The 13,375-nt window shown below is 35.8% G+C and overlaps 1 protein-coding gene across 3 annotated transcripts in view; it reads right to left on the minus strand.

Annotated features, from left to right (window-relative positions):
* The window catches only part of LOC121390115 (guanine nucleotide-binding protein subunit beta), a 52,798-nt gene that overhangs the window by 7,207 nt on the left and 32,216 nt on the right, over positions 1 to 13,375 (minus strand). For all 3 annotated transcript variants that reach the window (XM_041521845.1, XM_041521843.1, XM_041521844.1), the window contains 4 exons: positions 6,502 to 6,565; positions 2,034 to 2,263; positions 1,327 to 1,456; positions 66 to 137 (listed from right to left, as the gene is read on the minus strand). In XM_041521845.1, the coding sequence (XP_041377779.1) occupies positions 66 to 137; positions 1,327 to 1,456; positions 2,034 to 2,263; positions 6,502 to 6,565 (496 nt within the window). The remainder of the gene's footprint in view (positions 1 to 65; positions 138 to 1,326; positions 1,457 to 2,033; positions 2,264 to 6,501; positions 6,566 to 13,375) is intronic.

Here is a 13,375-nt window from a genome sequence, read left to right on the forward strand (position 1 = left end):
CAAATTATTCCGTAAATATAAAAAATCCTGCTTAGTTTTGAAGTTAGGTAGAACGAAGCACCTACCGTAATTGCATTAATATCTGACTCGTGGCCTGAGAAAGTTTGTTTACACATTCCATCTCGAATATCCCAGAGCTGAAAAATGAAAAGAAAGAAAAGTTGAAAACATTTTCAATCAACAACAGTTTATAATGAACAAACCCTGAAAAAAAATAAAAACCCTGAAAAAAATGTCTCTTATTCTTTGTGAAGAATAAACCATCCATTTCACAAAACGACCTAAATTTGTTAAAATTTTAAATATAGTCAAGACAATAATAAAAGTAAACTATATTGGATTAAATGCTTTATTTTAAAATTTTAAATGGTGACGGCTTCCCATTATGGCATTAACTTTCTACCTAGAAATTTAGGAGTGGTGGAAATAACATGCTCAAGTGAAAAATCCACAACTTCCATGATAGCAACATAAAAATGCCAATCAGATCACCTGGGTCCGTGCTTATAAAACTTTTAGAGTCCAGACTCAATCTCTAATGACAACACACGCATTCAATTTGTATGGCGTTGCTATGACGTTACTGTCTCAGAGAGTCTCGAGTCTTTGTTTTATAAGCACCAGGCCTGGCCTCTGAGAATTTAAAGTTTGCACAAAACATTTATAGGTTATGCCAAATAACTTACAGGTTATGCCAAACAACTTAAGGTAAACCATTTTCTTACACACCTGTTGGTGAGAACAACATGTATTATTTTTGTTAACACTTGTACGTGTGTTAACAATTTCAAGACATACGAATGGCTGCTCCTAGGTGATGACCAGGTCACCAGTGCCATGCAGCCAATGAAAAACACCACAGTGGAAATACACTGTGACATAGACCCGACAATCATGGGTCTGTGACGAGGAAGTTTGCTACAAGTGTAATGGCTGTAAATAACGTTTAGTCGAAAAAGGATGTTAAAATATGCTTAAAACCTGGTTTTTGAGAATATGTAAAAAATAGAATAATACATTTGTGTCCGTTAGATGCCACTTATCTCACAACTCATTGTTTAAAAACGTATCAAACTCGCTTTCGCTAGTTACATACATTTTAAAACAACTCGTGAGATGAATGGTATCTTAACAGCCACTCGTGTATTATTCTCTATTTATTTTAATTGATCTGTTCTAAGTTTAATGCATGGACGAAAACTGATTTATGCAAACTAAGACTTGTGAAAACACTGGGCGAACAAAACTCTACTTCTCGCTATTTCCAGAGACTTGAGTCAGACCAGCGCCGACCACAATCTGCTGAACACAGCATTATTGGATTACCTTTGCTGATGCATCACATGCCCCTGATACAAATGTCTTCATGTCAGGGGCTAGAGATAGACTCATTACGTCGCCTGTATGGCCAGTAAATGATGTAGTTTGCTGACCTGTTTCTATGTCCCATAATGCACTGGAAAATAAACACAACTATTAGTACCAGAAATGCATTATATGAAACTCACGACAAATAAAATAACTTAAAAGCTATCTACTGCAAAGAAATTGGTTGCAACGATCTGTTAAAAATTCCATGGATTACTGATCAACATTTTATGTTTTTCCTGTTCGTACATATATTAAAAAATAATTTTTTCTGGCTTTTATGTGAATTAAAATCTTATATTTAAAATTATTAAAACCCGACTATGTATGGTAAACAGTAGGTTGGTGATATTCCAACTACATAGGTAAACTTGACCACTTCGTACTTGACAAAGAAACGCTACTCAATTCATGGCTTACTTTTTTAATCAAAGAACATAATTATAGAAAGTTTGTGAAAGTACTCATTATATAGACAAGTGAATGACCCCCCCAAATAATCTGGGTCTATATTTTCAAAGCTATTTTAGCACTACAATATTATAAAACCATCAGGGGCTATAATGTGAGTCATAGTAATGACAATTTTACGATATTACAGTGCTAAGTGCTAAAATGGCTTTGAAAACATGCAGCCAGGAGGATATAAACGTTACTGCACTCACCAAGTCATGTCTCCAGAACTGGTAACTATTTGGTTGTCATCGATAAACCTACAACAGGAAAGATAGCCTGTGTGTCCAGGCAGTTCCCGGCTCACTCTGACGTTGCCTTCGCGTGTTTTCAGACTGTATATGGAGCAGATGTTGTCGAGACCACCACATGCTACGTAGCTGCCAGAGGGAGCATAGGCACAAGTCATCACCCAGCTGGATCGCAGAGGTATAGCATGCACCTGCAAGTAACAATCATTACAATTAAGTTTCAAGGCATCAAGTACCACACACATTTACAATAAATAACCTGGACCCATATTTTCGAAGCGATTTTATTGCTACGAAATCATAAAACCATCATAGGCTATGATGTCACTACAGCACATGCCAGTGATGTCACAGCCTATGATGATTTCACGATTACATAGCGCTAAGATAGCTTCGAAAATATGAATCCAGGTCCCAATTTCACAAACATCATAAGCCTAATTTTGCATGCAAACGTAAATCTACAACTAAATCACAATTCTTATTACTACTAACAGTATAACCGATATAGTCTGAAGTACACATCTAATTTGCTTTAAAATGCTCCATCTTCCATAATGATATAATTTTCTGCGTTAAATAATTGCCAAACACATATAAACATAGGACCTGTATAGGACCTGTATAACTGCTAGTCGCAGATGTAAACTTTCGTTGTTTTGTGAAATAAGCCCCGGTATATTTGAAGTATCTACAAAAATGTCTCATTTAAAAACAACTGGTATTAATGACAGTGTTTATGGTTAAAAAATTGATGGCGAGCAATAAACTGCTCTCCTAAAATTATGTAGGAAAGCAGTTGCTCTCAATGTTTGAAGGGGGGGAAGAGGTGAGAGAGAGAGAGAGAGAAAGAATCTGCAATGTTAGATTTCTCTAGAGATTAAGTTCAATTCACTGAAGGCAGGTGATTTATAGCAAATTAAAACAAAGAACTGAAATAACTGCACTTACGAAAGATGAGATGTCACGGTAATGCTGAGTAAATAAATGAGTGACGAGGCAGTTTTGCCCACACAGAAATCGTTATTCATGAACACACATGAACAGGAGCAATTGCTAGCGTCAAACAATGACTGTTGATGGTAAAGTGGTTATTAAGGCTGCCAGGTGTTGGGTTCAAATCCCTGTACTGGTTCCAACCACGAGCAAGTAAACACCATATAAAAGAAATGTTTTATTTAATGACGCACCCAACACATTTTATTTATGGTTATATGGCGTCAGACATATGGTTAAGAACCACACAGATATTGAGAGAGGAAACCCGCTGTTGCGGCTTCATGGGCTACTCTTTCCCACCATCCCACAGACAGGGTAGTACATACCACGGCCTTTGATATACCAGTCGTGGTGCACTGGCTGGAACGAGAAATAGCCCAATGGGCCCACCATCAGGGATCGATCCCAGACTGACCGCACATCGAGCGAACGCGCTACCACTGGGCTATCTCCTGCCCCACCACATAAAGCTCTACATCAATTCTCAATATCAAGTGCTTAAACATTTTTACTTGACCTTTCTGAAAACCACCAAAAAACCCAGTCAAACATACTGCAACATTTAATTCACGAATAGGTGATAAAAGGGCACAATATTTCACGTTGTTCTGTTCGCATGTCGGTTACACAACTTTAAAATCACGAGAACCGCCGATCAGTTAATTGGTTAACAATTACATTCTAAAATTAAAAGGACCATATATCAGTAATGGAAGTGAAAACCAGTTTATGTTTTTAAATACATATGAACTATCAATGAAGCACAGAACCATAGTTCAAGTGTTTTAGGCAGGCCTAACTCATCGGTTACGAGAACTATATTCACGTAACCGAACAATTGGTTACCTGAGTAAAACTCACGTGAACCGACTTCCAGTTACCTAAAATTTTGAAATATTGTCCCGTGATAGATGTACTTTTTTCTTTTTCTTTTTTCGTTATCTTGTCTGCTCAGATAAGTGTTAGAATTAACTTGTCCTACAACCAAATCACTTGTCCTGGTCAAGTCCTACAACCAAATCACTTGTCCTGGTCAAGTCCTACAACCAAATCACTTGTCCTGGTCAAGTAAACAGGCCTTGATATAGACCCCAGGATCAGCTGGGAGAAACACCTAGACTTCTTTCTCACTAACTGTTAACCTCTGACATGGATAGCCCAGAACAGTGTTAAACTATATGACCATAAGCACGAATGGCATTAATATATACTACATATCCTTTAACGGTAGCCTTTAGGTTGTTAGATGGTACAATATGCGGATTTATGGTTTCAGATAATATCACTGGGTCAAGAAGCAAACAAAGTTAAAAAATAGCACATTTGTATCCAAATCAACTTTTTACTTTGTGGCCATTTAGTAAAAGAAAAAAAGAAAGATAGTCTTTGCTTTATTCAAACAAGTGTATTGTGCAACTTCTGAATCTTAAATAGCACCACAGCAACAGACCTACATGTAACTGGAGGGCAGATTCATGATGCTATATAATCTGGAGTGGGAACGGGTGAACTGTAAAAACACGGAAATTAAGAGGGGTCCAGGAAATTCTTGAAATCATAGGTTAAAATCTGTGCCATCTGACATATTTTGGAGGAAAGGACGATTAAAATGTGAGGAAACGCAATGTCCCATGAGAGGAAAACAGCTGATCCGAGGAGAATTCCCACCCGATATATAATTTACTTTTTTGCTTGTAGAGTGGGATTTAGTCCAGTGGTAAAGCGCTTACTTCATGTGCGGTTTGTCTAGGATCGATCAGTCAGTGGGACCATTGGGCTATTTCTTGTTCCAACCAGTGCACGACGATTGGTAAATCAAAGGCTGTGCTATGCACTATCCTGTCTGTGGGATGGCGCATATAAAAAATCCTTTGCTACCAATGGAAAAATGTAGAGGGTTTCCTCTCTAAGACAATATGTCAAAATCATCAAATATTTGACATCCAATAGTCAATGATTAATAAATCAATGTGCTCTAGTGGTGTTATTAAACAAAAACTTTTCAACTTTTCCTGCTTGTATCCATGTCAAGGGCACACAACTAAACAGGCTGGGCTGTCTGTCCATGACATCTTTAACATGGGGAATACTATATGCAGAATGTTGGCAGCTAAACATTGCCAGCACGAGGTTAAAAATAACACCGAATTGAGTTCAGTGGATCCTAGAACTGATAACGATATTTCCAGCCAAAATAGAGGGCAACCGAGGTCTCAGAAAGAACAAACAGCAGTTTAACATGTCTGCATTATTAATCAACACACCGACATGAAGGCCAGATCATCTTTCACATATCTTTTGTAATCTTACAGTAGAAAAGCCTTCCCAACAAAACTACACATGTCCATGCTCAGCTTACAGATATAATCACACTGGCTCGACTGGCCACCTCTATTGACTTGTGACCATACTACACTACCAAACAATTTTATTTAATACAGATTTTCACCTGCATTAAGTTAACGTTTGTCTTGTTTAATGACACCACAAGAGCAAATTGATTTATTAATCATTGGCTATAGGATGTCAAATGTTTGGTAATTTTGACATATAATCCTAGAGGAAACCTGCTACATTTTTCCATTAGTAGCAAGGGATCTTTTATATGCACCATTCCACAGAAAAGATAGCACTGCCAGAAATGAGAAATAGTTCAATGGGCCCCAAGACGGGATTGATCCCAAACCAATCGCACATCTAGTGAGCACTTCACCACTAGGCTACGTTTTGGATATGAAATGCCCAAACATAAGAAATTCATACAAATTAAAAGGTTTTTCCAAAAATGGGAGCAGGAAGCACTTTTTAAAATTTAATTATTTCTTTGTATTCCCCATCAGCCAGATTTAAAATGATATAACAAGTTTGAGAGAGAAAACTGACAGACCCAGCAGGCATAAAGTAATAATTACAGCACCAACCAAACCTCCCCCAAGTGATCCGATTCTGTAAGCATTAAACGAAGAAAAAAACAGTGCCTGGTGATGAGTCATCACACCCAAAAATATCCAGCTTTTCAAAAATAACAAGCATGTGGTAATGCATGCAGTTAATCACCTCCCATGATTTTAAACTGGAATGTGATGTCAACATTACCACAGCACTTAAAACTTAGTCTAGACATGAGCCATATAAGTTATTACGTGCAAGAGCTTTTTAATTAACACCCACCCACCTTCAAAAGAGAGCACATACCATGTGACCTTTGATATAATAATAAAAAATAATAATTAAAAAACAAAAAACAACCCACACACATACTACCCCCTCCACCAAAAATCCCCATACCCATTACATGGAATGTGAATGTTGCCACCAGGTGTTCGAATTCCATTGAAATCTTCAAAATATTGATGGTTCCGGCAAGAAACCGTCTAAGCTTTGTTTGAAGGAATTACAGTGTCAGCAAACAACATATACTGGAACAAACCTTGTTTGTAGTAAATGCATCCCACACAATGAGTTTACCATCTTGAGAGGCAGACACTAGATTCCTGGAAAACAAGAAAAATAACATTGTACATAATTCACCGAGGGAATAAAACCAAAAAGTGTATCTGTGGCACAGTGATTTCCTCTCTTTCAATAGTAAGTTGGAAAGCCTGCTGATGGACATACATTTGTATGTATGTATGATACAGAATGGGTGCACCTGAAAATTTAATTCTTTGATCATTCTGAAAGAAATAATATGACTATATTTGTTACTACTTCATGCATACAAATGTAGGTATTAAGTCAGAAACTAAACCAATCCAAGTTTGTTGGATGAATAAAATGCATCATAAAATGGAACTGATAGAAAAAGAAGAAGAGTGAAATACAGTCTTCACCAGGAAAGGCTAATGATCACTCACAAATTATCACCTCATAATAAAACATTTTAATAAATTTTATTTAGAACTTCATGTCTTGCTTAGCACCATTTCAGGGGAGTGACCTTCTGCTTGACTTGTTTTACTCATGGCAAAGCCTGGAAATCTGTTTTGTTTACTAAAATATTTAACAGTAAATCTATTATTTAACAAAACAAATGAATTAAACATTATCAATAGCTAACAGCAGTTCATATTACAACCATCGTAATTTATGTATAATTCCAATCTATAAATACTCCAAATAATATCATGTGTTTATAACTATATGAACAAAATTATTTTACTACCTTTGGGTATGCTTAACAAACTAAACATCTGTTTTGTCGTCAAACTGTAAGAATTCTCTGATTTGGCTACTGATGGAAAAAGCCTAACTACAGAATGGGGATTAATTTCCTCAAGAAAGAGTCTGATTATAATTTTACAGTATTTTACATTATAATATTCATAAACCTGGAATTACAAAAAAAGTAAATGTGTTAATTTTTGATGTTCATGCAAGTATGAACCACACATCCTTTTTACACACTTATGAATGAAAGGCTTATACCGTGTATCAAGCAGCTCTGCAATTCATACTTGCATGAATGTAAAAAATTATCACATTTAATTTTTAAATGAATATGGAATCTATACATCAGTATCAAAAAATCATAAAGATATTTTTTTATCGCTAGAGATTTTGTTTTTAATAGCTTGGTTTGCAGAATTATGCACATTAAAATATAAAAACAAATATTATCTGTTCATATCATGTAAGCACCATAAATCAACAAGTATCATGGAAAATGGAAGTTAACTTTAGCTGTCAAAAATAATAAACATGAACAATCCGTGGCGGACAAAGCACAAGAAAACAATAAACGTAACAATCAGTCACCATGTCATTAGTTGTGTTAAAAAATTAGTCATGTTCTGCAGTTAAACGCACAAAGAGTAAACAACGGACTAAAACAACTGTCAGAGAAGCTGTCAAAAATTAGACAAACTGTCAAGTGAGTGTCACGAATAGCACACGAATAGTTAACACATGAATTTCATGGACTTAATATCTCACCTACCGTATGTTTAATTTTTGTCAAGTTAAATATTAAAAAATAATGATTTTTTTTTTTTTTTACTTATTAAGAAAAACATCCAAAGGCACAACTATGAAAAGTTAACGCATGAATTTCATGGACTTAATATCTCACCTAACTTAATTTTAATTTCTGTCAAGTTAAATATTAAAAAATATAGATTTTTTTATTATCAAGAAAAACATCCAAAGGCACAACTATGAAAAGTTTCATTCATCTGGGACTGATAACTTCTGAAAAATAATTACTATACATGAAAACAGACTCATCACCGTCAAAAAACTGACATATGTATCTCACCTTCCAACTTCAAGGTGAGACAAAAGTGAGAAATATAATTAACTGGCTGAGAAATTTAAAGGATTCTATGCTTCAGCGAATACTAGATTTTGGGTCGAAAGTGCAAGATTAAGAGATGGAATCCCAAAATATCTAGATTACGACAGTTTTACAAATTACTTTAAGATCCTTTTTAAAAAATACCCCCTCCCAATTCAAGGTCTCATTAAGTATTAAAAAATCAATAAAACTTGCTACGTTTTAAAAATATTTGCTGAAACTATTCAACAACAGAGAAAAATAATGCCAACATATTTTATTGTAGTACAAACAGGCAGAAACTTTTTTTATTTTTTAGTGTCCAAAACCTTGGCTTGTATTCATTTTAGATACAGAGTTATAAAAGTCCAAGTTAAAAAAACTTAAAATCCTAGTCAGAATCATGTGATTTTTGTCTTAATATTTAATGTAATCATTAAAACAAGTTAAAACTGTCATCCAAAACTGAGGCCATACAGAAATAAAATTCTCACCAGGAAATATGCACCTGCACTCCCCTAAAAAGCTCACTACCCTCAACTTAAAATATCATTCCTATAGGACGGTTAAACATAAAGAGTTTTATCTATAATTCCAATCATTACACGCTATCCTCTCGTAATTAGTGATTAGAATTCCGTCATGCAGAAACAAATAGTGATTTAGTTCAGTTGAACTTATTTTCATGCTTATATCCAAATAAGATTCAAGCACACTGTCCTGGGCACACACCCCCTCAGCTGTCTGTCCAGGACAGTGGGTTAGTTGTTAGTGGTTAGTGAGAGAGAAGATGGTGTAGTGGTCTTACACCTACCCACTGAGTCGTTAAAACTTGCTCTGGGTGGGAGCCGGTACCGTGCTGCGAACCCTGTATCTACCAGCCTTATGTCTGATGGCTTAACCACGACACCGAGGCCGGTCTATAATGATGATGATTAATTGCCTTGTGCTTTAAGGGGGATAACTAATATTCTTATTCCATTTAGCTCCTTTATGAGACTTATTAATGATGATGAACTTGGCAGCAGGCCTACAGGCAGAACAGCAGGTGATGACCTGTTTTGTGCTATTCCTGGCTCCAGTGTATGCCTCACAAAATCAAGATAACACTGTTGCATTTATCAAATAAGAGCCCTGCAGTATTTTTACCTGCCACCTGTTACATTAGTTAATAAATTAACGTTCAAGTTACTACACCCATTGGGGCGAGACAATCAGGCTTGTTTAAATAATCTGCAACCAGTGAGTTTCAATAGGTACTGTAACTTCCACACCAGCTACATTTTGCAGATTACATTACAGATTAAATATATTGTTCAGGAACGTGTTTAATAACAGAACTGCCTACTTAGCATAAACAGCCCCCTTTATGAAACCACCCCTCCCCCCCCCCCCCCCCCCAAAAAAGGAGAGAAAAACACCACAAGGGGACAAAAAAAGAGGAAAAGTCAACCTTGACCTTAACCAAAGATGCCAGACATATTAATTACTCACTCTTGCACTTGACAGAAAAATCTTTTATGCTCAATAAACAATAACTCACTGAAGCAGGAAATGCTTATCACCAATCGACTTGTAATTCTCACAATTACACTGCAAATTAAATGATCAGCCTTTTCTATCAATTCTGCTATAAGCTAGTCTTAGCAAGGCCTAAGATTTTTATAATTTCACTTTTGCACTGAATACCAGTCCCGGGGAAAACAATGGGCTCATTGTATATAGTTCATCTTATGACTGATGTCTCTACTTAAATGGGTACTCTGATCGACCTATACCATCCTGGACAGAGAAGTCGACACATGCACCCATGCTACACCACCTTGTTCTGAATGTGCACGTTAAAACCTATGATTTGACGTAGATCCTGCAGCATTAAATGCAATTAGATAATACCAGACTGAAAAAGTGATGGAAAAAAACGAGAGGCAAAATGATTGTTGTCATGGAATGACATGAAAGTTAAACCAAATGGTTAACAATAACCATGATGTGGTGCTGTATGGCACTACCAATAAGCTATATCCAGGTCGTATAGAATTACAGGAATTCAACGTGACACAGGTCTCTCCATGACAGACGAGCAATGCCTCACGTTCTCCTTATAATCACTTATAGATGGAAAGTGACGAGTGACGAGCATTTCTGCACTTACCTTTCATCATTTTCATTTATTATTTGTTGCTATAGTGCTTTTTCTCCCCCCCCTCCCCCCCAAATGCATTTTTTTTTGTCTGGTATTATTATCAGGTGACCAATAGATTTGCTCTCCATGCCATATCCAAATACAGTCCTAGCTGTGTCAAGTATGTAAAATATTGACGGTGGTCAGTTTAAACATTGGTTATAAATAGCTGAAAATATTTCTTCATTAATGTAGTGTTTGAACGACATTAAACTGATGTGGCAGTATTTGTGTATTGACCCATTCCTAGCCAAACACTGGGCAGGCTCTGCAGACTACCTCCATTATTACAGACACCAGATCAATACTTTGGCTGCATCAAGCCTCACTCTTTTTACATCATATCGCCATCACCATGGCAACTTGCACCGAACAGTCCACATGATGCTATAGTTCGGCTTCAAATGCAGTGGTCTTGCAGGTTGCTATTAAGATGCATGTCCACGATTGCTACCAAAAATAACATGATTGGACATGCTGGGGCATGTTTCTAAAACAGACACTTGATCCGTGGTTAATGTTAAATTTGAGTGCCTCACTATTACATTAAATCGACAAGCACACCAGCATCAATATTGTTGTACAGCTTGAAAAGAATTGCATTATATATCAGGACTTAATGGTCCATATGTGTCAGGACCACCTTGCAGAGTGACATAAATACTGTGGACTTTTAAAAACAATTTATTTTTTAAAGGAAGTGAATAATGGTTTTTATATTTTTTATTAGCAGTTGTTAAGTTCTCTAAAAATGGTAAATACGGCATTTGTTTAGAGAATGAAAGAAACCTGCTGCCAACGCAGCTATTCCTATTATTGACAGGATGTGAATGTAGCATGATTCTGTACTTCCAGAAATCCCAGATTTTTGGTTAGAAGCATAAGATCAGGGCTCAAATTTAACAGTGGCCATGCAGCAAATTGCCACAATGCCATAGTCATATGCTTCAATACACTGAAAATTAAACAGAATTTTACGGGCCAGTTTGGCCTTGGTTATGCCTTATTTTTATGTTTGTAATTGGTTATCATACATAAATGTGACTCCTGAAAGTGGTTTATTATAAAATCATGAAACACTTATTTAGTTTGAATGGATGCTGTTGTGTTATATTAATATACTTGTTGAAGCTTGCTGTGCGTTTTGACTGTTGTGCCCTCAAAAACTCTCCATCGGTTAAGACCAAATGGCCTTGCCCTTTACTTGCCAATTTTGAGGCCTGTAAAGATTATGAAACAGAATCCCAAAATACCTATATTAAAACAATCCTATACCATCCAAATTCAATGTCTGATTGATTATCAGTAAGGGCCTTTGAAATACTTTACCAGAGCAGCAAGGGCCTTTACAATATTTTACCAGAGCAGCAAAGGCCTTTAAAATACTTTACCAGAGCAGCAAGGGCCTTTAAATACTTTATCACAGATTTATTTGCATTTTATTTGATTTACAAGTCATACTGTAATGGCTGGAACAGAAGGAAAAAAGAGAGAGAGGAAAAAAGAGAGAGAGAAAAAAAAGTCTTTCCATGATACAGCCTGATCATTTACAACAAAGGTGAGCTCTACCACTAAGCTATAAATAAAACAAAAACAAAACATTGTAGTTTCTATACACTTGTAAAAATGTGGATAAATAAGAATGGTTCCTATTACAAATAATATTTTTTAAAACCCACACAACCCAAAACCCATGTACTCTCATACCGAACCAAGCTGCTCTATTAAAACAGATGGTGTGAAATGAGAATTTGTGGTTTTATCTAGCTGTTTAATCTTAGACAGATCTGTACTATTAACCAGAACATCCAGATGAACAGCTAATAGGCTACATATCCTAATGAGCAAACAACCTAATATTAGTTCAAAGCTTTGAAAACCATCTGCATTTTGTAAGCAAATATGTAATTATACTTCACCGGTTGTATAGTGCTAGCGAAGTGTTGATGAACAATGCAAAACCCATGACGATTTGCAAATCAATCGTAACATAAAAGTACTTTTATTCTTTTCTTTCTATCTTTGACCACTAATATGAAAATTATTGCCCAATATTTTTGATCTTTGCAAAATTTGTTATTTCAGATTCTGTGTATGTACTCATTTTAATTTTTAACAGATAAATACGGCAGTGTATTGAGTATTGTAGCACAGAGAAGGGTTGAAACTTAGTTTTAGGTTTTTTAAATTAAATATTCTTAACAAATATAACTATACTCCGTCCCACACTCCTACAAAAATGTTTGCCATTTTGTAAATAATTTCAGTGTTCTTTGATGTAAGAAGAAAAGTAAGTGTTTTGGAAATTAAAAAAATATAATACTTTTTTTGTGTCCTATTTGGAAAACAATCAGCTCAGAAATAATTAACTTGTAGTAAATTCCATAGCATGAAAAAAGGCATTCCCATGATGCGGCTTATAACTATCCATTTATTCTGCTACTGTGAAGTCCTTTATTTTTTGTGTGATTAAATTTATGGTTTTGCTAAAAAAAAACCACCCCAAAAAACAAACAACCCAAAACCCCTTCATTTTGTTGGGTACAGTACTTAAATTTGTGGATGGAACAAGGTAGTACTATAAATTATTGTCACATGTATGTAGATGTATTGTATTTTCACGGTGTTCTTAAATTAACTGATTGCAGTAGTCCACAAATTACTGGAACGTTAAGACCACCACCATGAACAAAAGTTATCTGTCCCAGACACGACGGTACTGGCATTGTCTTCAAAATAACAATAGTGGAACATCGATTGCAATAGAAAATAATCCCATGGCTCCCTTGACTGTGTTTCCCCATCATCCCAATTTGACCAATACAACATGCATAGCCAAAAGCA

The sequence above is a fragment of the Gigantopelta aegis genome, chromosome 15 (assembly GCF_016097555.1).
Source record: "Gigantopelta aegis isolate Gae_Host chromosome 15, Gae_host_genome, whole genome shotgun sequence".
Classification (NCBI taxonomy): Eukaryota; Metazoa; Mollusca; class Gastropoda; order Neomphalida; family Peltospiridae; genus Gigantopelta; species Gigantopelta aegis.